This window comes from Equus caballus, chromosome 26 (assembly GCF_041296265.1).
Source record: "Equus caballus isolate H_3958 breed thoroughbred chromosome 26, TB-T2T, whole genome shotgun sequence".
In the NCBI taxonomy this organism is placed as follows: Eukaryota; Metazoa; Chordata; class Mammalia; order Perissodactyla; family Equidae; genus Equus; species Equus caballus.
This window is the reverse complement of record NC_091709.1, coordinates 39,415,700-39,442,841: the sequence shown is the minus strand read 5'-3', so window position 1 is coordinate 39,442,841 and position 27,142 is coordinate 39,415,700. Positions and strand designations below refer to the sequence as shown.

General features: G+C 44.1%; 2 protein-coding genes and 1 pseudogene across 19 annotated transcripts in view; 1 reads left to right on the top strand and 2 right to left on the bottom strand.

Moving 5' to 3' along the window:
* Positions 1–27,142, top strand: part of SETD4 (SET domain containing 4) — a 286,649-nt gene that overhangs the window by 130,796 nt on the left and 128,711 nt on the right. The window lies entirely within an intron of this gene.
* LOC100061622 (carbonyl reductase [NADPH] 1-like) lies at positions 947–8,528 on the bottom strand. 2 transcript variants are annotated; one of them, XM_070252185.1, is made up of 3 exons: positions 7,693–8,528; positions 7,072–7,179; positions 947–3,223 (listed from the first exon to the last, which is right to left on the bottom strand). In XM_070252185.1, the coding sequence occupies exons 1-3, from the start codon at positions 8,414–8,416 to the stop codon at positions 2,931–2,933; spliced, it is 1,125 nt and encodes a 374-aa protein (XP_070108286.1). In that variant the 5' UTR covers positions 8,417–8,528; the 3' UTR covers positions 947–2,930. The 2 variants fall into 2 exon arrangements, with proteins under 2 accessions (XP_070108286.1, XP_070108287.1); XM_070252186.1 differs by having other exon boundaries at positions 1,242–3,223; positions 7,072–7,146; positions 7,693–8,526.
* On the bottom strand, positions 15,409–26,269 carry LOC100061653 (carbonyl reductase [NADPH] 1-like; annotated as a pseudogene).

The window sequence follows — 27,142 nt, the reverse complement described above, 5'->3', positions numbered from 1 at the left end:
CACTATATTTTCAAAAAGGAGAAAAAGGAGTGCAGAGGAGCTGCCTTGGACAGAGGTCATCATCCACTGAAGAATGGGAAAGGTTGCTTTTTCCTAAGAAGCAATGACATTACTTTGGGTAACATCTTCTCAGGACATGTTACCCAAAGTTTGGTGTGTGAACCCGGTGCCAATCCAAATAATGAGAACAGAGTCTTAAGTGCAAAGGAAAGGCTTTACTTTCTTTGCCAGGCAGAGGGAGCAAAGCAATGGCTAGTGCCTTAACAATTGCTTTCTACCTTATAGGAAGCAGGTAGGGGTTTTTAAAGTGTGGGGACGTGGCTGTTTGTAGAGAGGGGGGCATGTAACTTTGTTGGCTGGCATTTTCCCACCAGTCTGCATTTGGCCTTGTAAGGCTATTTGCAGGGGGAGATAAGAGAATCCACAGATGGGTGTCCTTGGCTGTTTGTCTCCATGGTGGACTCTGGTGCCTGGAAGCCAGAGTTGGCCCTGAGAAGCTTTGGTTTCTTGATATTCTGTGAACATTAGATTCCCTGTAAGAGACTTCAAGGACCTGTGACTATGCGAGCTGAGCCTGAGGACATCTGGGATTTGAATGATTTGGAACTTCTATTTGGTTGTAAAGCTCAGGGAATCAGAGGTTAAAGAAACAGATTACATATTAGGGGTAACTAAAGAAGCAGGGAACAGGGATTGTGTGCTTTTGGTTTTAACCCCATATATGCTGGGTTCAACACAGGGGAGCCCGTCAGGGCTGGTATTGATTAGGAGCCTGTAACATACGTAGATCTTCTTGCTTTCTTAAGAGAAACTCAAGAGAGAGGATCAGAGAATTAGGTCCTGTGATTAGACTCTCAGTGTGGGCAGGGTACCTTGCTGTGTGCTTCCCAGTGAGCCCCCAAGTGGGACGGAATGTTTTATGAAACTCTTACTGTGTGCCAAGGCATTGATTGCAAAGTTTTATTTAATGGTTACATAATCCCCATTTGCTAAAAGTGTGAAGAGTTTGGTTTTGTCCAAGGTCAGAGATAATAAGTGGTATATAGAGGTCAGTGTTATTTTTAAGGTCCTAAGAAAAAAAGGATCTTTACAATTTCAAATACGTATTTCCAAACAGTGGAGATGCTATGGTGTTGATCTAAATATTCTTGTCCTCTGGTGTCAGTTTGTCAAAGAAAATAATAAAATGGATGAAATAAACTGCGCTGTTGAAGGGAGAGACTTGTAAACTTCACTTTTCCTTTCTTTTTCTTTTTTGTAGAGAAAGATTCACCCTGAGCTAACACCTGTGCCAATATTCCTCTACTTTTTAGTATGTGGGCCACCAGCACAGAATGGCCACCAGAGGGGACTGCAGGTTTGCTCTGGGGAATCGGTCCCAGGGCTGCTGAAGGGGAGCCTGTTGAACTTAACCACTAGGCCATCAGGCCTGGCCCCAAATTCGCTTTTACAATAAGAGCCCTACTGTTGCTTTCAGGAGACATCCCGTTTCATTTCTGTCCGCCTGAAAATCACTGGTGAAGAGTGAAGAATAATGATGAGAGCACAGCCGTCTTTACAACACGCAGCCCTTCTGTGAAGGGAGGGCATGTGGGGGAGGGTCACTGAGGCCACTGGGAGGCAGGCTTGGTGTTGGGCAGGAAGAAGCTTCTCGTCACAGGCCTGGGTGGTGTTAGGTCCCAATGACAGAGAGTCATGAGAGAAGACACTTAGCACTTTTATTGTCTTTTAACCTTTTCACCTGATCAGGACATTGGATCTTCACAGCAATCCTACGCCCCTTGTCCTCGTCTTACAGGTGGAGAAACTGAGACACAGTAAGATGTGGTTTTGCTCAGGGTCACACCGTAAGGTGGCACAGCCAGGATGTTTTCTTTCCAGATGTTTGTCTTGAAACATTTCAAAAAGAAAAGTTGAAAGAATAGTACACTAAACATTCATATATCTAACACACTAGGTTAAACAATTGTGAATATTTCACTATATTTTTGTGTTCTTCTTCTGTATATGTTGTGCTGAACCTCGTTCATGTTGCAGACGTCATGACACATCATTCCTCCATAAATAACACATTCATGCTGAAGAGATCTGACAATAATTCTCCCATATCTGTGGACACCCAATCCATATTCAATTTCCCCGACTGTCTCAGATTCCCTTATGGATGGATCTTTAGTGCCCATTCACAGTTCACACTTTGCAATTGTGTTTTTCCAACGAGTCTGGAGTTAAAGAGACCACACCAGATGCCTTCCCTTCATGGTGTGCTCCATGTTATGCTAGAGGCTGGTAAACTAAAGCCGGCAGGCTCATTGGTTTGTGGACTGTCAATGGCTACTTTCAGGCCACGTTGGCAGATCTGCGAAGTTCCCACAGAGACCCTGTGGCCTGCAAAGCTGAAACCATGTGCTCACTGGCTGTTTCTATCATGTTTGCTGAACCCTGAGAAATACCGTCTTTCCCTGACCTAACTTTTAGGTCTATTAGATTTCAGAGATGGTTGGAATGTACATAAACTCAAAATGGAAATTTATAACGAAGCATTTCTTCACCTGTTGATTTTCATTCATTGTCCTTGATTCTACTTTTTCTCCCACTATACCACAGAAGAAATTACAAAACACTTCACAGAATTTGTAGCCAAGCTGAATTGAGTACTTGATAGGGATATTTTGATTCTTCTTCTTTTTTAATTTTGGATAGGGATATTTTGGACAGTTTAAATGCCCTTTTGGTCAAATCAAAGCACGTAATAGACTGGGGCCCATGGGAGCTGTGAATGGAGCTCACCATTGTTCAACTTTCTTCTCCGTAAGAAATTCCCCATGAGGCCGCTCAGCATCCAATGGCAAAAGAGCCAAGTACACGGGGGTCTCTGCTCCTTCTTCTGGGCTTTTTGGGGCACTTGGACCGGCCATGTCAGTTCTCACCTACCCTGGGCAGCAGGCGTTCAGGAGGATCTTGTCCCCTCTCCTCTGCTCACTCAGCTTCCTGGCGTGGATTCTGGACAGGACTGTGACACCGATTTTCGTCACTCCATATGCGGTATCCGGCCAGCCCTCCTTCTGGTGCACTCCATTCTTTGTATCTTCCATGGACTTGTTCATAAGCCCCACCAGCTCCTCTTCTGTGATGGTCTCACTTCTAAACTTCTCCTGAAGTTTTGGGCTGCACTTGTGAAGAGCTCTGAGACTCTGAAAGCTAGACACATTCACCACTCTGCCTAAAATCCAACAGAAATTGTTATGATGAATACCAAATTCACTGGGATTTTGGACCCGAAGACTTCCATTTGAGAGACAATTATGAGTTTGCCCTGAGCATTAATTAAGACTGCCTCTATGAGTGAAGGACATGATATAATCTTGAAACTTATTTTACCCGTAACGTCTCAGACGTCAGAGAAATGTTCTAATGGGGAGGGTAGGGCCCAGAAGTTCCATAAGAAAATGAAAATGGTTTACATAGGAACATGCAAAGGGGAATGTAAGGAGGTACTCATTCGTATCAAAGGCTGCCTTTGGGACCACTGGAGGATGTCATGCTCACCTGGCCATGATCTATGATCAGGTCTCTCTAGACCAACAAAGAGCTGAAAGGTTGACGGAAGGCAGATCCTACGTGAATGGACAGCATCTGCTTTGAAAGGCTGCCACTCTGATCAAGGAAGGTACCTACAAATCAGCTCAGGGGGCTGAACTGCATGGAGTTTTCCCTATGTTTGGGTTCTTATCAACTCAGGAGCTGACTAATGTCTGGAACTATGCTGACAGACAGGGGCCGTGGAAAACTGAACAATTAAACAGATGCATCTATGGAAATCCCTATGAGAATTTAGGGGGAAGTTAAAGTAGGAGATGTCAGTCAATGCCCATCAGAAGAACCACTTCCAGGACTGGCAGGCTACTGAACCAGCAACTGGACATCCTGGTATACTTCTTTGAAGTGGCCAGCGTGGTCCACGAGATAGGCAGAAATGGGGAGCTGCAGTAATGCAGCAACGGGATCATTGTTGATGTGACACTTACACCCTGTGAAGCACAGAATGCAAAGGACATTCTCTTTGGCAGCAAGAGAGACGAAGACTGCAGATGGTTATGAAAAAGATTCCCCAAGGGGAAGGCCCTGCACATAGCTGGCAAGTCAAGTTAGGTAGTACTCCTGGGAGGCTACAAATGGGTCCTCACAAAAGGAGACGCTATCTCCGGACCAGGCTTTGTATACCCAGAAGTAGAAGCAAACGTTCAAGCAGTATAGCAAGACTGGAACAGAAGATACTGCACCATTGGACCAGGCAAGTTACACTTCTGCAGACCAAGCAACACACTTTTTTCCTTGGAGCAGCAGGTTTGATAGAGAATTGGAATGGGCAGTTGAAACACTGATTGTCTCAAACATGAGGAAGGATGGTATGAAAAACCAGCTTATACACATTCATGAGCATGTGCTCACACTCAACATGAGGGGGCCAAGGGAGATGCCCCACACGATAGATTCTTTGGTTCTGCTGGGGCATCTGGGGAAGATGGGCTGGGAGAGGATGCTGGGCTGACTAAATGATTCTTTCCCACCTCACCTCCACTTTCTTTTTCCTACCTGATACAGTAGTCCTGACATCAGAGTTACAACTGCAGATATGGGAAGCAGGAATAATCCCTAAGCAAGAACCTGTAACTATACCTTTGAACCTTCATGCCAGAAGTCCTAAGGGCCTGATGGAGGAGAACGTACCTTCACTCATCTGGCAAAATTGGAGTGATAGCGAACACAGCTGTATTGCCTAGCGGCCGAGACAGCCCACGAGGTCTGGACCTATGCAACCCAACCCTACCTGATATGAATGAGAGTGGACTGAAGGGAAGGCACTTGTTGGACTAGCTGCCTTCGCTGCAGGCCATCAGGATCAGCACAGTGGCTGAACTTGACAGCCCTTTGAAAGGTGAAAAAGTTTGCATAAAAGTCAATGACAAGGAGAAAAGGAACAATGGTACTCTAGGCTAAAGGAATGAATAAATAGGTTATGCAACAAGAGAAATCCCATATTACATTGGTGTCTCGAGAGGCTCAGAGCAAGAAATGGTATCTTCTCTAAGCTCTATCATACTAGATGCCAGAAAATGTGAAGCCACATGTTGCTAAGACCACTCCTGATTTCGGGACCTGACAAGATCAAAGGGAACTCCAAGAACCTGAGTGGCCTCACCCTGGGAGACAGGGTCATATGATATGGTGACAAACTGAACCAATGGCTAATGACTGAGTGGGACTGTAGCAATGTGCCAGCATCTCTTGCTTCTTATCTCTCAGGTTCCATGTACCACCCTACTGTGACAGGCTGTAACACTAGCCTCGTTGGTAACATTCAACTAGCACACAATGAAGAACTGAATTTAGCTAACCACCAGCTATAATTAACCATCAGTTAAATGAATTAGAGAAGGAGCCCGTTAGACTGAGGTGGCTCTAACGCCATGGTGGCCTATCAAGCAAACCAAAATCTAAGCCTGTAAATGCCTCAAGGTTACAAAAACGAAACCTAAGGACCACCCATCAGCAATGGTCAACTGGTCTGGAAGCTATAGCCAATCAATAATCTCCTTCCTTTGCTCCAGCCTTTTTTCTACGAAAGTGTTGGGGTGCTCCTAAGCACTTCCCATTTGGTGCTTCTCAATTCAAATAGGTTTTTTCTTAAATTCGTAACGTGCCTCAGTTTATCTCATAACAATACTAAATGGTTCTACACAAATACTATGCTAAATAAGGTATAAATATCCGTTGATCAAGGAGAGAATCAAATTAGTACAAAAACATGAACGGCATGTAGTGGTTTTAAGGGATGGATTATCTGTTCCTTTAAATCTACTCCTACCCTACACTGGCTCCTCCAAATATCAGGCATATTTCTGACACAACTGCTGTATGTGTTATATAAATGCTCTAGTAAATGTAGATCCTCAATGATCCTTTGCTGTAAGAGAGCCTTGGTAAAGGACCACGGCGTGGCCTGTGAAAGTAAAGGATTAAGCTTGGCCAAAGAAAGATTTGGCCCTGAACCCAGGGCTGCTGGAAGGTTTATCCTGCCTGATAAGAATGTTCTTGTTTACTCGGGGCGGGGGTGGGGGGAGATGTAGTGTCAGGCTACAGAATGGATGCTAACAAGGTGAGTATGGTGCCACTATGGGCTACCTGCTATCACCTGGGTGTCTGGAGGGGCTGGGGAGTAAGGTCAGCCAAGAGACTGGGGGCCCAGGTCTATGTGACCAACCCCAACAAAAATACCAAACACTAGGCAGGACAAACTTCCCAAGTTGGCAAGTTGTGTACTGTCACATATCACTGGTGGGGGAAATACATGCTGTCTGCAGGACTCCCCTGGGAGAGGAGAACTGGAAGCTCCATGCCTGGTCTTTCGTGGACTGAGGGCTAAGAGACTTTTCCCATTGCTGATTTGAATCTGTCTCCATTTTCGATAAGACACTATAATTTTGAGTATAATGGCTCTGCTGAGTTCTGAGTCCTTCTAGTGAATTTCTGAACCTGATGGTGGTCGTGGGCCTGCTGAAGTTGTAAAGACCAAACGATATTTATCTCACATATGTACAGTTGATTTAGCATCTAAAAACCAACAAATATAATACACTATATCAGACTTAAAATGACTTGGGGTGCGGGGGCTAATGAAATGAGGGTTGCGAAGGCTCCTCTAGCCTGAATAGGATCACTCAGAGAGGGAGAGGGAGGAGGAAGGAGCCGGGATGGAATCCTCAGGGAACTCCAACGTGTGAGGGGCACAGAGCAGGTAAAGGGCTTCTCTGAGGAGACTTTTGAACAAAGACCTGAAGGATAAGAAAGAGTCAGCTGTGCAATGACCAGTGGGACAGAGAGCACTGATGACCACTGGACAAGTGTGTGCAGAGCCTGAAGCACAAGGGCACCTGGCCCAGTGGAGACACAACAAGGAGTCAGTGTAGCTGAGCAGGGAGAGGTAGCAGGGGCTTGTAGATGAGAGCAGAGGCAGGCAGGGCAGATCATGCCAGAACCAGCATGGCTTGGGTTCCTCATCGGACTCACCATGGGGTTTTATGAGAGGCAGTAGCTCCGTGCAGACATCTTGGGTACCAAAAAAGTTTGTTTTCCTTGTCACTTCTGCTTGAACATGAAACAGAGTGGGGTCAGGAGCTTTCACAGGAAGAAGGAGCATAGAGTTAATAAATAGTAACCATGTGGTAAAAACCCATAGAATTATATTTTTAAAAAGAAATTGGGTGAATTTTGTGTAAAATGGGCAGCTAGTTAATAGCATTGTACCAATGGCAATTTCCAAGTTTGACAATGTTCTAAGAGGGTCCACACATGGGATCTCTGTGCAGAAGTTGGTGGGATTTTCTTATTTATGTTAAAATGAATTAATAATTCCCCCTATTGCCCTGAAATTCAATCAGAGAAAAACTGCGTGACACCCTGGAAAAGATCCCCAGGCGTCCCAGACAAAGAAATACAAAGGTCCCTCTGGCTGGAAGGCAGTCCAGTTCCAGGTGCACTCTGCTGTAGCCGCACCCCTGTCCCCACCCCTCCTCCTTCCCCAGGCAGCCATCCTGGACTCCAAAGGCAGGGGAGCCCCACCGCAGGGATGCTCCCACGGATCCGGCCACCCAGGCAGAACGCCTCCCCTGCGAGCACCGGGCTCCTTACTATTGAAGGAGATGCCCGCGTTGTTGACCAGCACGTCGAGGCCCCCGTACTCCTTTTTCAAGAAGTCGCGCAGGGCGCGGATGCTCTGCAGGTCGTTGATGTCCAGCTGGTGGCAGCGCGGGCTCAAGCCCTCCGCCTGCAGCTGCTGCATGGCCGCCTGGCCCCTCGCCGTGTCCCGCGCCGTGAGCACCACGTCCCCCGAAAACTGTCGGCACAGGTCGCGCGCGATGGCGAAGCCGATGCCCTTGTTGGCCCCGGTCACCAGCGCCACACGCCTGCTGGACAACATGGCTGGGTGCGGGACCGCGGGGCGCTGGTGCGGAGAGCGGTTCCGACCGCCAAGCACAAATGGTTCCGCGCGTCCGCTGCGCGCGGTTTGAGAAGCCTGGTGACTTGGAGGGCGCTGGGTGTGAGCTGGCAGGTCGGGCTTTTGGAGCTGCCTGGCTGAACGCGCAGGCGCAGGCCCCGTCCCCTGAGGGCTGGGACCCCCGGGAACCTCAAGGGGTGAAGCGAATGCTAAGCAGTGGGACTTGCCACGTTGCAAAACCGGCCACTGAAGACTTAAGGCTGATTGCGGCTGGCAGCTGCTTGCCTGGCAGCAGAGAGTCATTCTGATTTGGACTACATTAAACTGAACCCTTATCTCTGGTTCTCCAAGAATCTTTTCCTTGTACTCTCCCAACCATTTCAACTCTTCCCGGTTATGCTCGAAGAAATAGGGCATTGCAGACTTCTTTCCCCCCGGATGTTTAAAAAAAAAACATCACTTGAACAGAAGCCTTTGGAACTAGAGATGTGGGATAAGCTGTAAGAACGTGACAGGGGATCTAGTGTGGGTTGATTTCTCCCCTAAGTATGGAAGCAAAGCTCCTGGCTTTGGTACCGGCTCTTAGTTCATATCAGCTCTGACACTGGTTCCCTTACATTGAATCCAGCACATACGGGTTAGAACTAAAAGCACACATTTCCAGTTCCATAGTTCTTTAGTTACACTCATTTGCAAATGCTTGTTTCTGTAACCTCTGACTCCCTAGGTTTCACAACCAAACAGAGGTTACAGATTGTTAAAGTCCAGATGACTTCACGCTGGGCTCCCAGTAAAGTGGTGGCTAATCACGGGAGCCTGATGTCCTTTCACAGAGAAACTAATGTCCAAAGAATACGGAGAAATCGAAGCTTCCCAGGACTAACTCCTTGGCTTCCTGACGGCAGAGTCCACCTCCCACCATGGAGACAAACAGGCAAGGACACTCATCTGAGAAACCCTTTGATTTCTCCGTGGAAGCAGCACCAAATACAAGCCTATGGGAAAATGCTGACCAAGAAGCCCATGGCGCCTGCTCCCATATGTAAAACCCCAAATAAAAACCCCTACCCGTTTCTTAACAAGGAGCTGGCCATTTTTGAGGCACTGGCCATTGTTTTGCACCCTCTGCCTGGCAAAGTAAAGCTTTCCTTTTTCACTCAAGACTCTGTTCTAGTTCTTTAGATTAGCATCAGAATCAGAGACTAACCTTTCCATAACAGCTTATCCTTGGCTGGTTTTCACCTGACACTGGGGAGCATTTATGAAATCATCACAGGGTTACCTCCCTACACACCTGCAGGGTCATCGACTTGGCTGTATCCAGGTCCTGCAGTGTAAACGTGCTCCGGGGTTTTGCAGCCCTTTCTCACACTCAGAATAACTTGTCAGGATGCATCTGATTATCCCCATTTCAACGTGAGGAAGTGCATCCTCAGAAAGTTCTTAAACCAGTTCAGTGGTGGGAAATGAATTTTCTTCCTTAGTATTTACTACTAACAACAGGGGAATAGGGGATTATAGGGTCAAATTACATTTCTGAGCTGGCTCTTAAGGTAGCCACTTCCCACAAGTGGCCATTTAAATGAAAATAATATAATTTGAAATTTGGTTCTTTAGTTGCACTAGCCACATTTCTAGTGCTCAACAGTCATATGTGCTAGTGGGCGCTGTATTGTACAGACACCTACACGATGTTCCCTTCACAGCACAAAGTTCTGGTGAACAGGGGTGCTTTAGATAGATGCCAATTATGTTGCCATTGCAAGGTAGGTTTCCAATCAGTTGCAACACACAAAACTAATAATCAGGGAAAGAGCTTTGCCTTTTTATTCTCAAACATTTTTTGAGATAATTGCCGATTCACATGCAGTAGTAAGAGGTAAGATAGAGATTCCTTGCACTTGACCCAATTTTCCTCAGTGGTAACATTTTGAAAAACTCCAGTAGAATATCACACTCAGGAGACTGACATCAAAACAACCCACCAATCATATTCAGGTTTCCTCATTTCTCTTGTACTTTTTTGTATGTGTGTATTTGGATCCGTACAATTTCATCACAAGTGTAGGTTTGCGTATGTACCACGACAATCAAGATATAGGACATTTCCATCAGCACAAGGATCCCTCCTGTGCTCTTTTAAAACCAAACATTCTGCTTTCTTGCCCCCATCATCTCATCTCTCAGCCCTGTCTGCCATGTCCACCAGTAATCTGTTCTCCATTTCTAAAATTGTACTGTTTCAAAAATGTTCCCTAGATAGAGTGGTTGGGATTGTTGGGATTGTTTTTTTTTCCACTCAGGTTGGTGAAGAGCTTTGTTTTGGATTTTCTTCCTTATCCATGTATATCCTAGTTCTGTCATTTTCTGACCTCTCTCCACACCCCTAGCCTCATTTACTTTCTTCTATAGTGGGCGTGAGCCAGTGTTGGAAGGAAGTGGGATGGACTAAATCCACCAAGAGGGTCAGTCAGCGATAGCACGTGGCATGCAGGGAAGTCTGGTCATGGTGAGGGGCCTGCTATTTGAAAAGGCCAATTCTAGGAGGGCCGTGAATCATGATTTTCAGCCTGATTTCTTTATCCTTGTAGTACTGGTACCAACACAAGAAGTGACAAGTCGGTGGGGCAGGATGCTCCAGAGAATACAATCCACAAACATCATGTAGTATAAGAATTGAGTGTATGATAAAAAAAAGTCATATTAACAAGAGAGGGGGGAAAGAAAGAATTATTGCTGAAAACGGTAGTGGGGAAAGGCAGTAATGATTGCAAAGAAAAAGAAGAAATCCTCACCTTACAAGGAACACCAATTAATTTCTAAAGAGAGAGGAAAAGTGCTTTTTCACTTTTTAAATTTATAGTTTATTAATGAAACCATAAAACAGGTATAAGAAAATACAAGTAAAATTTCTATTTCTCAGGATGGGAAAAGGGTTTTGTAAGCATAAGAACGGGGAAGAATCACAAAGGAAAGGATTGACACATTTGGCTTGGGAAAGTTTTAGAAAGTTTGTTTTTGGGGAAGCGTGCTAATTTAAAGCCAGTGAATTAAGATCTTGAATTAAGGTTTTGTATACTTTTTCTCTGTCAAATTTGGGTCTTGATCCTGGTGGTGTGTTTATAAGCCTCCCACCCTTCCTTGCACACAGCACCTTGTCTGGGTTTGAAACCAGCCCAACACAAGGTCGACATAAAGGAAGCCATATTGTAGAAAAGAGACCATGTTGTAACTTTGAGTGACCTCTGACTAAGTCACCTAGCTGGATTTTCACCCTCCAGGAGATCCACCTGTTCTGTAGATTTTATGACCCCTGCTTGTGCATATACCTCCCAGCTGCGATAAGATGCTAACTTGGTTCTTTGGGGTTCCTTAGGAATGTGATGACCACCAAACAGAAAGTCTATAATGATAGCCATCATCAATGAAACCTGAAAGATCTGGTGTGGCAACTGCCAGTCTGTAACACCAGAGGGTCAACATTCCTAACCCTCCCCCCGATAACCCACTGGCCTATATAACTGCTTCAAGATTCTGTACCCTGCTTAAGATGGTTCTTTTGGGCATTAATCGGCTGTCTTCCCTCTTGCTAGCAAGCTGTAATAAAATGCCCTTTCTCTGCTATCATCTTGCCTCTCGAACATTGGCTTTTCTCTCGTGGCGAGCGGATTGTGCCCTTTGTGCAGGAACCAGTTCTGAGCAATGTGAGAAGAAAAACAAAAGAGTAAAGGTAGAGGCTCCGGATCTCTGTTAGGACTCTAATGGCTAATGTGGAAGGTATTCCTTGGTTGTGAGAGTCAAGTCTGAGATCATCCTGGCTGCTATATGGAGAAAGAATTTTATCACATCTATTATTTGTGGAATAAATGCACATCGTTACCACCCACTGCTTCAAAGTAGTTATTTTATTTGTCCTGAAGTACACAGTCCCATGATGTCTATTAACATAAAAGCTGTTGGAAAACAGTAGTAAATTCTAAGTTGAATTCCAAGTTGTTGAGCTCTCGGGGTCTTCCCCTGCCCATGATTATTTACCCTCACAGAATTTGACTTGACCTTGGCTCTTCGTACACTTTCTGCCTGTTTAGGATGGTTAATAAGCCTTGCCTATGGGTAGAGCATGGACTTTGAGTCTCCAAATCTAATTGTGGTTGAGCTGCTGACTTAATATGTCACTCCAAGTAATTAACTTAATCCTATCAAAGATAACCTATGTAAAGGCAGATTTTAATAAGTAGTATACTAATGCAATAGGGAAGTGCATCTAGCACAAGCTGAATTCAAAGTGCCATAGTACAGTGGTGACTGGGCATTTTAAAGAAAGAATGCTGGAGTCAGGGCAGGGAGCTGAGGGGCTGGAGTACTGTCACCGAAGTGAAGAATGCAACGCATAGGTCAGTGTAAAGGTCAGTAGGCCACAGTGTGTGCTACACAGAGACTGGGAGACAGAGGCCCTGTCCTTTCCGATGATTACATTTCAACAGAATGGCTTTCAAGTGCTTAAGAAAGACTCTCTGAGTTGTAGGAGATACATATACATCTCAAACAGACAGAAAGGATTCAGAAATTGTGGGAAATGCTCTAAGAAAGGGTGGTAAAGAGCCTATGGTCAGACATGGGCTAGAACAAATAGGAAACCCTTTAGGCAGCCTTGAGCATGTTAAGGGGGCTCAGGTCATCCTAGGATGGGGCGTTGAGCTGTTAGAAACTATGCCAGTGTTTCAGTCTTTTAATGTGGGGGGCTGGGAGTGAGTGAAATCATTTGTGCTGAGTTTGATGATTTTATAGCCCACATTGAGGCCTACTTGGGAAGAAGGTTCAGAAGAGCCTGACAGAGTGACAAGGAGAGAATCTGTCAATTCCCATCTTGAAAATGGGACGATACATTACCTTCCTGCCTCATAAAAGCAAAATACCTGTTTCATCTGCCCCCTTTCTTCCTGTCTTGAAGGCTTTTGTGTGACAATGTCATGCTCGGATCTGTAGCAACTCTCTTGAGACCATGAGGAAAGAAAGTAAAAGGGGAAGAGCCAACTCCCAAAGGAAGATATTGTGGAAAATTAGAAAGAGCCTTGATCCTTGATGACATTACTGAATCATAGGTCCAAACCTGGAACCGTCTATTTCCAGCCTCATCTTTTCTTTCCAATAAACTTTTAATTTTAGAATAGAGCCTGAAAAGTTGCAAATGTACTACAGAGAATTCCTGTATACCCCTCATCAAATGTCCCCTTGTATTAACATCTCACTCGGATGGTACCTTTCTCACAACTAGGAAACCTACATTGGAACAGCAGTATTAACTAACCTCCATGCTTTATTTGGATTTCAGTGTTTTCCCCCTGATATCCTTTTTTTAATCCGAGATTCCCTCCAGAATACCACATCACATTGATCTGTCACGTCTCCTTAGTTTCCTCTGTCTTATGCCAAAAAGTCTGTTTGGCTTTCACTACGTTTGACAGATTTTAAGAGTACTGGTCTGGTGGTTTTGGGTTTGCCCGATGTTGTTCTCAAGGAAGAACTGGGTTGACTATCACAGAGGCGAAGTCCCCTTCTTATCTCCAGGGAACACGCTATCAGCATGATTCAGCACTAATGTTGCTAACCCTCTTCACCTGGCCAAGGCAGCATTTGCCAGGTTTCTCCACTGGAAAGTTACTTCCCCACCTTGCAAACGGTACTCTTTGGTGGTGATGCCAGCTCATCATAAGGTTGACATGAGGGAAGCCATTTTGTAGAACAGAAACCATGTTGTAACATTGAATGGCCACTGACTGACTAACCCAGCTGGATATGCACCCTCCAGATCTAACTGCTCTGTAGATTTTAGGAGCCCTGCTTTGCAGGTACCTCCCCGCTGCCATAAGATGATGACTTTGTTCCTTTGAATTCCTTAGGAAGGTGATGACCCCGAGAGTCTACCTGGTGTGGCCACTCCCAGTCTGTAACCCCAGAGGGTCAACATTCCTAACCCCCGCCCCTGTATCCCACTGGCCTATATAACTGCTTCAGGATTCTGTGCTTCCCTTAAGATGGTTCTTTCGGACATCAGTCAGTCTTCTTCCCTCTTGCTGCAAGCTGTAATAAAATACCTTGTGTCTGCCACCATCTGGCCTCTTGACCATTGGGTTTTGTCTTGCGGCAAGCAGATCATGCCCTCTGTGTGGTAACTGAAATCTGGTGACCACAAAAGGACTTGAAGTCTTGCTCATGGCCAGCTGAAGTCGGATGGGTGACGTGTTGGGGAAGTCCCTAGCAGCTGCCAAGGCTCCCTTTGTCTTGAAAACCTCAGGTTTGTTTCTGGTGGGGAAGATTGGCCCTGAGCTAACATCTGTTGCCTACCTTCCTCTTTGTGCTTGAGGAATATTGTACCTGAGCTAACAACCATGCCAATTTTTCTCTATTTTGTATGTGGGATGCTGCCATGGCATGATTTGAAGAGCGATGTGCCCCAGATCCAAACGCATGAGCCCGGGCCACCCAAGCAAAGCATGAGAACTTAACCACTACACCATCAAGCTGGGCCCTGTAAACCTCACTTTTATGATAATAGCCCTACTGTTGCTTTGAGAGGCTACACTTTTCCATTTCTGAAAGCCTGAAAATCACTGATGAAGACTGAAGAATAATCGTGACAGCAGACTGTCTTTACAACAAGGAGTGCTTGTGTGAAGGGAGGGCATGTGGTGGAGGGTCCCTGAGGCCACTGGGAGGCAGGCTTGGTGTTGGGCAAGAAGAAACTTCTCGTCACAGCCCTGGGTGGTGTTAGATCCCAATGACAGGGACTCATGAGAGAAGACACTTTGTACTTATATTTTGTTTTCAACATTTTCACCAGGATCAGGACATTTAATCTTCACAACAATCCTACGCATATTGTCCCCATTTTACAGTTGAAGAAACTGAGAAACAGTTCACACTTTGCCATTGTTGTTTTCCAATCAGTTTGGTGTTAAAGAGACCATACCAGATGTATTCTCCTTAAGCCTCTGTCACGGTAGAGGCTGGTAAACTGAAGCCCACAGGCCAAATGCCACCACGCTCATTGTTTATGTACTCTCTATGGCTCCTTTCATGCTACCTCTGCAGATCTGAGTAGTTCCCACAGCGATTGTGTGGCCTGCAAAGCTGAAAATATGTATTCGCTGGCTGTTTCTGTAATGTTTGTTGACCCCTGGGTTATACTGTCCTTCTGGTGACCTAACTCTCAGGTGTGTTAGATTTCTGAGGTGGTTGCCATGGAATGAATCTGCATAAATGGATGTTTATAAAAAACTCTATATTCGTCTATTGATTTTCATTCATTGTCATTGAACCCACTTTTTCTACCCCCATATCACAGAAGAAATCACAAAGGACTTCTCAGAATTGAGAGTCAAGCCAAGTCAAATTTAGTACTCCATAGGGATAATTTGATTCTTCTTATTTTTTAAAATTTTGGATGGGGATATTTTCAACAGGGTAAGCATCTTTTGGTCAAATCAGGACAGGTAACTTGATGAGAGTCAAAGAGTGAACAGTGACAAGAATCCCCATTATTCCACTTTCTTCTCCATAACAAACTCTCCATGAGGCCCCTCAGCATCCGATGGCAAAAGGGCCAAGTACATGGGGGTCTCTGCTCCTTCTTCTGGGCATTTTCTGGCTTTGGGTCCCCCCATGTCAGTTCTTACCCACCCTGGGTGGCAGGCATTCAGGAGGATCTTGTCCCCTCTCCTCTGCTCACTCAGTCTCCTGGCATGAATTCTGGAGAGGACAGTCATGGCCATCTTACACACTGCATATGCCATGGTCTTGACATCAGGCCATCCTTCATTTGTGTGCACTCCATTCTTTGTATCTTCCACGAACTTGTTCATGAGCCCCACCAGCTCCTCCTCTAGAATGGTCTCACTTGTAAACTTCTGCTGCAGTCCTGGGCTGCAGGTTCAAGAGCCATGAAGCTCATTATGCTAGACACGTTCACCACTCTGTCTAAAATGCAACACTGATTGTTACCTAGCAATCCATGCACAAGAGAATACCAAAATTGCAGGGATTTTGTCCACTTGAGGGAAAATGACCAATAATCTTGAAGGTTCTTAACCAACAATGTCATGGATGATGTCAGAGAAATGCTCTAATGGGGAGAGTAATGCCCAGGAGTTCCATAAGAATCTGAAAATGGTTTGTACAGGAACATGCTAAGGGGGAGGTAGGTTGGGGCTCATTAGTATCAAAGGCTCCCTTTGGGACCACTTGAGGATGTTATGGTTGCTAGGGAAGTGCTCTATGATTATGTCTTTCTGGATCAAGAAAGAGCTGACTGTTTGATGGATGGCAGATCCCTAGGTGAATGGACAGCCATCTGCCTTGGAAAGTTGCCACTCTGATGGAGGAAGGTAAAAACAAGTCAGCTCAGTAGTCTGAATTGTGTGCTGTTTTCTCTGTTTTGGTTTTTATCAACTGTTTTGCAGTGACTAATGTCCTGGCAATATGCTGATGGTGAGCAACAGTGGAAACTGGAGTATTAAAGGGATGCTATCAAAAGAAATGAAATACCTCCTACAACATGGATGAACCTTTAAAACATTATCCTAAATAAAAGAGAGCAGTCACAAAAGACCACATATTATATGATTCTATACATATGAGATGCCCAGAACAAGAAAATCTGGAGACAGAAAGTAGATTAGTGATTGCTCTGGGACAGGAGGAGTCGGGGAACAGAGGGGTGAGAGGATTTCTTCTTGTGAAGATGAATCTGTTCTAATGTTGAATGAGGTCGTGGGTCCACAACTCTGCACGCATATTAAAAATCACCACATTCTATATTTTAAATAGGTGAAGTGTATGGTATGTGAGTTATATCTCAATAAAGTTGTAAAAAGTGTAAGGCAATGACACACTTCCCATTAAGATTTTTTGGAAATTATAGTTAGTATTCACAGAAATGAATTTATATTAACATGTATAAAGAAAGACTTCACTATTTTGACATCTCAATGAATCTTTTAAATGGTATAAAAATCATGAGACCATACTACCAATAAGAGATTTGAGTAAATTAGGAAACTCTCCCTGTTTTAATGTAAATATTGGGAAACCGTCATCTTTGGTTAACTTAACCTCAATTCTACTGAAGGGATGGCATTGCAAAAGAATTCCATAAAAAAATAATTCATGACACTATGACTCTTACTAAATGATCTTTGAGATAAATGCAATGAATTATAGAAATCTTGTTAAAATCTTCCAACATTCTTTTGGTGTGAAAACATTTTAGAAATGGGTCAATTATTCCAGTTCTTCCTTTCATCTGGAACATATGAATCATAAGAATAAACTGATCCTCTTTGTGAAATGATCTAGTAAGCACAGTCAAAGATCCTAATGAATTTAATTAATTCTCAAAATTATTATCGGCCTCTCTCATAATAAAGATAATGCATGTCTCATGAATCAAAGTTGCAACACACAGAAGGATATGAAGAAACAAAAGACGGGGGACAGGAAGCCAGAGTGGGCAAGTGGTATATCAGGAGGGCAGCTACAATTACTCATAAGGCTTGAAATCATATTCTAGAAACTTTAGTCTAGGCAGTAGATGGAGAATCTGTACTAACTTTCTGTCGGCTGTATACTCAGTGTAATGAAGTGATGACCTTTTTTCTATTCTATTTTCTAGCTCAGGAAGTCTAGAATCAGCTGGGAAAATACTTACCTGTGCATGGTAGGGAAGCCTGACTGGGGAGTCCAAGATCTTTGTAGATAAATGCCTGGATGTGGGTGCTGCATCCCAGTCCATCTTCCACACACCAGTCCCTCCCACTGACCAGTCCCCAAGAAGTGGCAGCTGCCTGGGTGCCTCCCCTCACTGCTGGGTGAGAGTGTAGACACCTCTGGTCTGAGAACTCAGGACAGGAAGGACACAGGGAGGAACCAGGAAGCACCTGTTCAAAGTTAGACAGCAAAGACTGTGATCCAAGTGTTTCGTCTCCAGAGTGTACTCATGGCTTTCAGAATGCAGTTCAGGGACAACTGCACTGGGATGCACACAGCTAATCCTCTAAGAGGTGTTATGGGCCATCCAGACTTTCTTATGCTAAGGGTGTGTGTGTGTGTGTGTGTGTGTGTGTGAGAAACAGTGTCTCTTTACCCACTCCACATTGATGAGAAATTTTGTCACCCATCTGAGGAAGGACTCTTTCACTGGTGGGGCTGGGGTGTGGGTTAGGTTTACGATTTATACAGGTCACTGTTCTGTACCTGACCAGAGATGTATCTCAGAATGCCATGTTTTCCTTCAAATTGTAAATCAGTGGAAACACATAGATGGAGAGGGAGTGAGAGGATCCAGGATGGAATTCTCAGGCAACCCCAACATGTGAGGGGCATAGAGCAAGTACAGGACTTCTCTGAGGAGATTCTTGAACAAAGATCTGAAGGACAAGAGTCAGTCATGGAAAGATAGGTGTGACAGAGAGAACTGATCACCACTTGACAAGATTGTTCAGAGTCCTGAGGCAGAAAGGCGCCTGGCCCAGATGAGACAGAATAAGGAGGCTAATGAAGCTGAGCAGGGAGAGGTAGCAGGAGCCTGTAGATGTGTCAGAGGCAGGTGGGGCAACATCATGTCCCTGCAGCAACACTATAGCTTGGGCTCCTCGTCAGACTCACCTTGGTGTTTTAGGAGAGGTAGTAGCTCCTTTCAGACGTTTAGGGCACCAAAAACTTTGTTTTCATGACCACTTCTGCTTTAATATGAAAGGGTGTAGAATCAGGAGCTTTAAGGGGTAAAGAGATCAGAGTTCATGAATAGTAGCCATGTGGTAAAAATACACAGAATGGTACAAAAATTGTTTTTTTCCGTGTTAAATTTCCTGAATTCTAAGTAATGTCTCAGTTTAGTTAACAGTATTGAGCCGAAGTCAATTTTCCGGCTTCTAAATGCTGTATAGCCTAAGTTTGTTAGAAACTTGCGAGACAAGGGAGTCACTGGTTCGGTGAAGTGCATCTAGTAGACTTCCCTAGGGTTTCATTTGGATTACTAGTCACAAGGCAGAAATTAGAATTTGAGATTTAAACGGGACTTGGTCAGAATTCGTAAACTAAGGGAGTTGCTGAAATGTTTGTGTTTGACCAGTTTATGTCTGCGCTTATCTTTCTGAAACACATGAGTCCAGCAAGCAAACTGTTGCTCAAGCTATGTGAGCTTAAACGGTCTTCCTGTATTTTGTTTGTCATTTCTGCATAGTTTATCTATTTGGCAAGATATAATTGTGTCACCTGTCTATCTCGCAGTTACAATTTTTGGAGCATACTTCACCACATCTACAGGACAGAACATCCTTGACCATGTCCTAAGTCTAGATGTATACCCCTGGGTTACGTATGTGGTCATGATGGAGGTCACTTGAGTTTCAGTAGATGTTAGATCTCCTTGCTTCTGTCAGAGACATCATGTGATGAAACAGTGACTGTGTGGCAATATTTAAGATTCCGTAAAACCACTTATTTGCTCGTTGCAACACTGACAAACACTGAGTTGGTAGTCTACCTCTAAGCCAAGAACAAAGTATGTTCAATTGAAGTGAGGAAAACAGATCCCACCCCCACTTTGAAAACCTTGTTGAACCAGATATGGGGGAATCATTCAGACTACTGAATTTTCTAATGTCTTTGTTTTCCACATCTCTTGAATTAACTTTAAAGATCATAGAAAAGACTATAGGGATAGAAGTGCAACATTCTTTCCCTATGATGGCACATGTTCTGCCTTGAGAAGGTAATAATATGTGTAGGATGACTCTGTTTTAACCCACTGCCTTTTGAATGTTGTAAATGTCTCAGGCATGGAGATCTTTGGCTTCAGCGGCACTGTCTGGTTCTTCGGTCAGTCTCTGAACCAGAGCATGTAGGGTTTTTTGCACCACTTTTGGACTTTTTTTAAAGTGTGAAATAGGTATGCCTGAGGCCAGAATAAAGCAGTCCAGAATTGTTCCTCATAGGTTAAGACTTGGGGTTTTAAATTGAAGCTCACATTTTCTCCTTCCTGCATTAAGAGGTCTAAACACTGTTTTTTCTTAGGGGAAATCAATGGGCCAAATGGACCCAGAGTAATATCATGGAATTTCCTGAGAGTAGGCATCAGTTGATTCAAGTGGTAAGTCCATGTCCAATTTGTAGGCAGTAGTCAAGAGGCTTTTTTCTGGTAGAACAAAACCAGTATCAGTCATTGGGAGCCACCCAATGATCCATTATTGGCCAAAATACCCCTATGAGGTTTCTGATTGTGTCCTACAGCTTAGACACAAGTCAACAAGTGTAGTCAAGCACGATACAGTGAGATACACAGTAGAGATCAGCAGGCAGATCCATAGTCAAGGAGACTGACTTTTCCTTGTAGGATCTGTAGAAGAGAGGAATCTTCCACTTGCATAGTCTCTTACCATTTTACTTCTTATCATGCTCCACTTGTATATTTTGTTGAAGTGCTAATTTCTATGAAAAATACTGAGGTTTCATTTTGATGAGGAGAGAAAATTCCCATTTTATATGTGATGTGATATAGAGTTTTAGATTTTTGTCTGTCGTGTTACAATATTTTCCATCTTTGGATTCAGAAAAGAGTTAATTTCACTCAGAAATCAACTGAAACACTTGAATGGATTGGTACTAAAGGAAATCGGGTGACATTCAAAGGAAAGTGGTATAGACCCAGTAGTTGGAGGAATTATATGCTTGATCCATGGAGTGACTAGTTGTGTGAAAAACAGTTTTAAGAATAGGAGTCTATTGTGATTAAAGCTGCAATGAACATAGGGGTGCATATGTCTTTACGCATTTGTGTTTTCATGTTATTTGGATAAATACAGAGCAGTGGAATAGCTGGATTGTACTGTAGTTCTATTGTTAATTTTTGAGGCATCTCCATATTGTTTTCCACAGTGGCTGCACCAGTTTGCACTCTCACCAGTAGAGTATGAGAGTTCTCTTTTCTCCACATCCTCCCCAACACTTGTTATTTCCTGTCTTGTTAATTGTAGCCATTCTCACAGGTGCGAGGTGATATCTCATTGTAGTTTTGATTTGCATTTCCCTGATAATTAGTGATGTTGAAAATCTTTTCATGTGCCTGTTGGCCATCTGTATATCTTCTTTGGAGAGATGTCTGTTCAGATCTTTTGCCCATTTTCTAATTGTGTTGTTAGTTTTTTGGTAGTTGAGATGTATGAGTTCTTTATATATTTTGGCTATTAATGCAAGACCTGGAAGCAACCTAGGCACTCATGAAGTGATGAATGGATAAAGAAGATGTGGTATATATACACAATGGACTACTAGTCAGCCCTAAAAAATGATGAAATCTGGCCATTTGTGACAACATGGATGGAACTCGAGGGTATTATGCTGAGCAAAATAAGTCAGAGGGAGAAAGTCAAATATTGTATGACCTCACTCATAAGTAGAAAATAAAAACAACAACAAGAAAACATGTAGAGACAGAGGTTGGATTGGTGGTTACCAGAGGGCAAGGGGGGAAGGCAGAGGGCAAAAGGGGTGATTAGGCACATTTTTATGGTGATAGATTGTAATTAGTCTTTCAGTGGTGAACATGATGTAATGTACACAGAAATTGAAATATAATGATGCACACCCAAAATTCATATAATGTTATAAGCCAATGTTACTGCAATAAAAACAATTAAATTTAAAAAAGAGACAATCACTGAACAGGGAAAAGATGAATTATATTAGGAACAATAATGTATTTCTGATTTGAGGGGGGAAAAAAAAAGAAGAGCAGTCCAAATGGATGCCAGAATTCCGAGGTAACAAACATCTATTCGCTATACAGAACCTTAAACCTGCAAGAAAAATAACTTGGCAAACAAATAACAAAACATGTAGAGATATGTATGATAATCAGTGTTCTAGGCATTTGAGATCTAGTTCCAACATCTCCGGTGGAAGCTTTCTACTTCATATTGACTTGAGGTCTTAGGTGAGCAGTCTCCTTTCCAGGGTGTCAGCTCCTGAAGGATTCATAAGAACCCTTAGTTTGAGAACTCCAGTTCCGATGGCTTTTTGATGGTGTAGGGTAGCTTTGTGTTTTCTTAAATGGGTGATGAGAATCTGAGGGTCAATCCTTCATAATCTGATCACAGTGTGTTGCTCAGTGGAACCTGATAAGAGCCCCTCTCATCAGATTGGGAGCTATTTTGCTCTTACATCCCTTCTAGAGGGTCAGGTTTCCAGGTTTTAGGTCATATAGGCAGTGATTGGGAGGATGCTGAGGAAAGGCTGCCTGTGTCTGTTGATGATAAGACTGAGTATATTGCATTATTCTCTTGCAGTATTAAGCTATAACTGCCTGAAGAGGGTGTAGGATGGGATTGTGGGTGACATTCTCAGACACATAGTCTGGACAGTTACCAACTCATAAGGAGTGAGTTGATGAACTCAAGGAGGAATTGATCCCATGGTTTAATGCCATTGGTATCCTCATTGTCTACAGAAGTTCAAAGGGCTCCAAGTGTTTTGATGGTTTTAATTGTAAAATACCATTTATTCTCTTGACTTTTCCTCAAGATGAGGATGGTAAATGTAATCACATTTTTGAGTGTCAAGGCTTTGCAGAGTTCTTTGTTGACAGTTCCAGTGATATGGATTTTTCTATTAATGAAGAGATGGGTTAGGATTCCTCAAGTAAAAACATGAAGTGAAGCTGTGTTTTAGCCACTGTATGAGGTGTAGCTTTGACAAGGAAAAGCCCTAGTCATGACAAGAATAAGCAAAACATGACAAAAATGTATCCAGGCAAGGGTACCACTGACCAAATGAATCCAGTCAAAGTGTCTCCTCAAATAGCTTGAGAACTTGGGTTTTATAAGTTTGTTTTGGTGAAGCGTTAGTCATAGGGGGGGTTTAAGGCAGGAATTATTAATATTGGGCTCTGGGCAGAGACTGATAAGAAGAAGTTGTAAATTAGACCAGTTGCTAAAATAGTCTGTGCTTAAACAGTTTGTCTATAGTCTTATATTTCTGGAACACCAAAGCAAGCTAGCTGTTGCTGAGCCCAGAGGGAAGGAGCTTGGGGCTCCATTCGCAGAACTCAAGCAGAAGCCGGAGGTATTCTGGAGTTTTCAGCATTTCCAGAGCAAGTTACAGAACAATTCTGTGTAGTGCTTTTATTATCAATGTCACCACGTTCTATGCATGGCTCTGCCATCCCCCTCTTCACTCTGAATTGTTAGACTGCCATGATAGCATGTTTGTTAAATCAACCTGGAGTGCACAAAACCTTTCTTGTTCCACCACTCCTTTCCCCTTGATCCCTTCCCAGCTGATTGACACTTGTTTAGGTCTTGCATTTAGGAAATGGCACAGGTCACTGATGAGCAAGAGACATCAGCCCACTTTCCCGCAGCTGCTTCACAGTCACCTGCTCCTGGACTGAGGTCCATTTGGCAGCCTCTCCTTTCTTGAACTGCCTGAAGAGCCAGCACTGTCCTGTACCACAGGAGAGCATGTTCTGTCTGCAGGGAGAGGTGGGAACCCTACCATATAGACCAAACGCACACATGAAAGAAGAGACATACTTGCTGGTTGAGAGTGTTCCTTGGCTGAAGGGAAGGAACTTCCTGAGCTATTTGCTCTCCAGTAGCAGTCCCTTGGTTCAGCCATTACTCCTAAGCATAACTTCCAAACAGAGATGCCACACATTTTTTCATGAAGGTGATTTGCCATGCTCTGCCAAAGCTTACTTTGTGTCACAAATGTGGCCAAACTCTTTGCTAAGAAAGCAAGGAAACTGGATGTCTTACTTTCTTGGGCCACTATAACAAATGCTCACAAATTGGGCAGCTTAAAACAACAGAAACCTATTCTTTCAAAGTACTGGAGGCCATTAGTCTGAAACCAAGGTACCTGCAGTGCTGTGCTCCCTCTGAAGTTTCCAGAGGAGAACGCATCCTTGCCTTTCTACCTTTTTGTGGCTGCAGGTGTCTCTTCGCTTTTGGCTGCATTGCTCCAATCATTGCCTCCTTGGTCACAATGCCTCTTCTTCTTTCTCAAAGCTTGCTCCACTTCTACCTTATACGGGCACCTGTGATGGCATTTAGGGCCTACCCAGACAACTAGGATAAGCTCCTCTGGTCAAACCTAACTTAATCACATCTTTTGCAATATAAAGTAATGTCTATATGCGTTAGTGTTTTGCCATATGTTTTAGTCAATTAGGACTCCCCAGAGAAAATTATAGAATTGTGTGTGTGTGGTTGTGTGTGTGCGAATGTGAGGGAGAGGAAGACGGAGAAAGAGGAGAAAGGGTCAGGGATGGAATCCTTGGGGAACTCCAACATGTGCGGGGCACAGAGCAAGCAACGGGCTTCTCTGAGGAGACTTTGAGCTAAGACCTGAAAGACGAGAACACATCTGTTGTTCAAAGACTAGCAGGACAGAGAGTACCGATGACCGCTGGACAAGAGTGGACAGAGACTTAAAGCAGAAGGGAGCCTGGCTTGGTGGATAAACAACAAGGATGCCAAGGTAGCTGAGCGGGGAGGGGTGGCAGAAGCCTGTAGATGTGTCCGAGGCAGGCAGGGCAGATCACGCCGGAAACACCAGCTTGGATTCCGCGTCAGACACACCTTGTGGTTTTATAAGAGGCAGTAGCTCCGTGTAGAAATCTTGGGTGCCAAAAGGTTTTCATTACCACTCCTGTTTTAATGTGAAAGAGTGTGGAATCAGGAGCTTTTAGGGGTAAAGAGAAGAGAGTGAATAAGTAGTACCTGTGTGGTAAAAATCCCAAAGAATGGTAGAAAAATATTTTTTTCCACGTGAAATCTCCTCAATTCTAAGTGTGTCTTTGTTTGGTTAACAGCATTGTGCCAATATCAATTTCCTAGCTTCTAAAGGCTGAATAACTTTGTAAGGTGTCACCATTAGAGGAGGCTAAGTGTAGGCTGCAGAACGGGATCTCTGTGTAATTCTTATAATTTCTTGTTTATTTCAAAATTAGTAAAATGTCACTGTAGTGCTCTAACTTCCAACCCAAGAGAAACAGTATAAAAACCTGGAGGAGATCCCTAAAAGTCTGATCCAAGGTAACGCAAAGGCCCTCTGCAGGAAAGGCTTGCACATCTCAGAGGATTTGGCTCTGCCTGTAGCCTCTAGTCTGTCTTCTTACCTAGGGAGTCCGTTCTAGATCACATAGGAGCTAAGTGCCCCACAGCAGAGTTTCAGGACCCAACTCACCCTGTCAGTCTGCCTTCACGGGTGCTGCCTCCCCTTGGAATTCACATCAACTTACTCCTGAAGACTATGCCTGTGTTGTTGACTAGCACATTGAGGCCACATGCTCCTTCTGCTGGAAGTCCTGCAGGGTAAGGATGCTCTGTAGGTCGCTGATATCCGCATGGTGGAAGCAGGGGCTGAGGCCCTCGGTCTGCAGCTGCTGCACAGCCACACAGGCCAGCGCTTCATCCTGTGCCATGAGCAACACATTCCCTGAGAAGTGCCGGCACAGGGCCATGTGCTGGCGAAGCCAATGCTCTTGTTGGTTTTGGTCACCTGTGCCACTTTGGGGTGAGAGGATTTGGCTGGTTAGGGGGTGGGTGGTGCACTTGCATGGATTGTGGACAGGGCTATGGTCCTTGGGGGTCCTATGCTGGGGAGGCCTGGCTTCAGTGAGTGAAACCACACAGAAACGAGTTCTTGGATCCAGTGCTGTGATTTCCTCAGAAGGAAGCCCCATCTCCATCCCTCCCTCCTAGGAGGGGCCATGTGTTCCAAAGGTTTTGTAATAAACCCACTCCTGAATCAGCTGCTTCTTTGCACCACACCTGAGGCCAACCCAACACAGCCCTCTTTTGATCTCACCTCTAAGCTAAGCAATCATTGCAGGGTGGAGAGGCAGGCTTCCCCCAAAGCAAAACTTGCTGGTGATGGGGAAACAGTTTGGGGAAAACTCCAAAAGGCGAAAAAGGAGTGCAGAGTAATTGCTTTGGACTTGTGCCCATTATCCACTGCAGAATGGGAAGGGTTGCTTTTTCCTAAGACACCATGAAATTACTTAGGGTAACTGCCTCTGAGGACATCAATCCTGTTGCTTTCTTAAGAGAAACTCAAGAGAGAGAATTAGACGCTGAAGTCCTGTGATTAGACTCTCAGTGTGGGCAGGGTACCTCGCTGTGGGCTTCCCAGTGAGCCCCCAAGTGGGAGGGAATGTTTTATGAAGCTCTTAATGTGTGCCAAGCCGTTGACTGCAATGTTGTATTTCATGTTTAGATAATCCCTGTTCGCTACAAGTGCCTACATTTTGGTGTGTCCAAGGTCACAGATAGTAAGTGATGGGTATAGTTAGGTGTTATTTTTAAGGTACTGTCAAAAAAAGAATCTTTTCAATTTCAAGTATGCATTTCCAGACAGTTGAGATGCTATGGTCTTGACCTAGATATTGTTGTCCTCTGGTGTCAGTTTACAGAAACAAAATGACATGGAGGAAATTAACAGACCTGTTGAAGGAAGAAACTTGTAAATTGCACTTTTAAAATAAGGGCCCTACCCTTGCTTTCAGGGGAGATCCCGTTTCATTTCTGTCAACCTGAAAATCACTGGTGAAGAGTGAAGAATAATCATGAGAGCACAGCCGTCTTTACAACATGCGGCGCTTCTGTGAAGGGAGGGCCTGTGTAGGAGGGTCACTGGGGCCACTGGGAGGCAGGCTCAGTGTTGGGCAGGAAGAAGCTTCTCATCACAGCCCTGGGTGATGTTAGGTCCCAATCACAGGGACTCATGAGAGACACTTTGCACTCTATTGTGCTTTATTGTGTTTTCGATATTTTCACTTGTATCAGGACATTTAATTTTCACAGCAATCTTATGCCTATTGTTCCCATTTTACAGTTGAGGTACTGAAATAGAGTGTAATGCAGTCTGTTTCTCAAGGTCACAGAGTAAGTTGGCAATGGAAGATTTTTTGTTTCTAGATGTTTGTCTTGAAAGCTTTGAAACAGAAAAGTTGAAAAAATAGTATAGCAAACACCCGTATATCTAACAGACTAGGTTGAACATTTATAAATATTTTACTGTATTTTTGTGTTCAGCTTCTGTGTATATTTTGCTGACCCATGCTAATGTCGCAGACCTCATGAC

Coding starts and splice junctions, on each gene's coding strand:
- LOC100061622 (XM_070252185.1), bottom strand. CDS start 8,416: ATGCCCTATTTCTTCGAGCATAACCGGGAAGAGTTGAAATGGTTGGGA. Junction 7,180..7,692: donor CGCGGGCATCTCCTTCAATA/GTAAGGAGCCCG, acceptor TTCCTGTGAAAG/CTCCTGACCCCACTCTGTTT. Junction 3,224..7,071: donor GCCTCTCATAAAACCCCATG/GTGAGTCCGATG, acceptor GTTGGATTTTAG/GCAGAGTGGTGAATGTGTCT.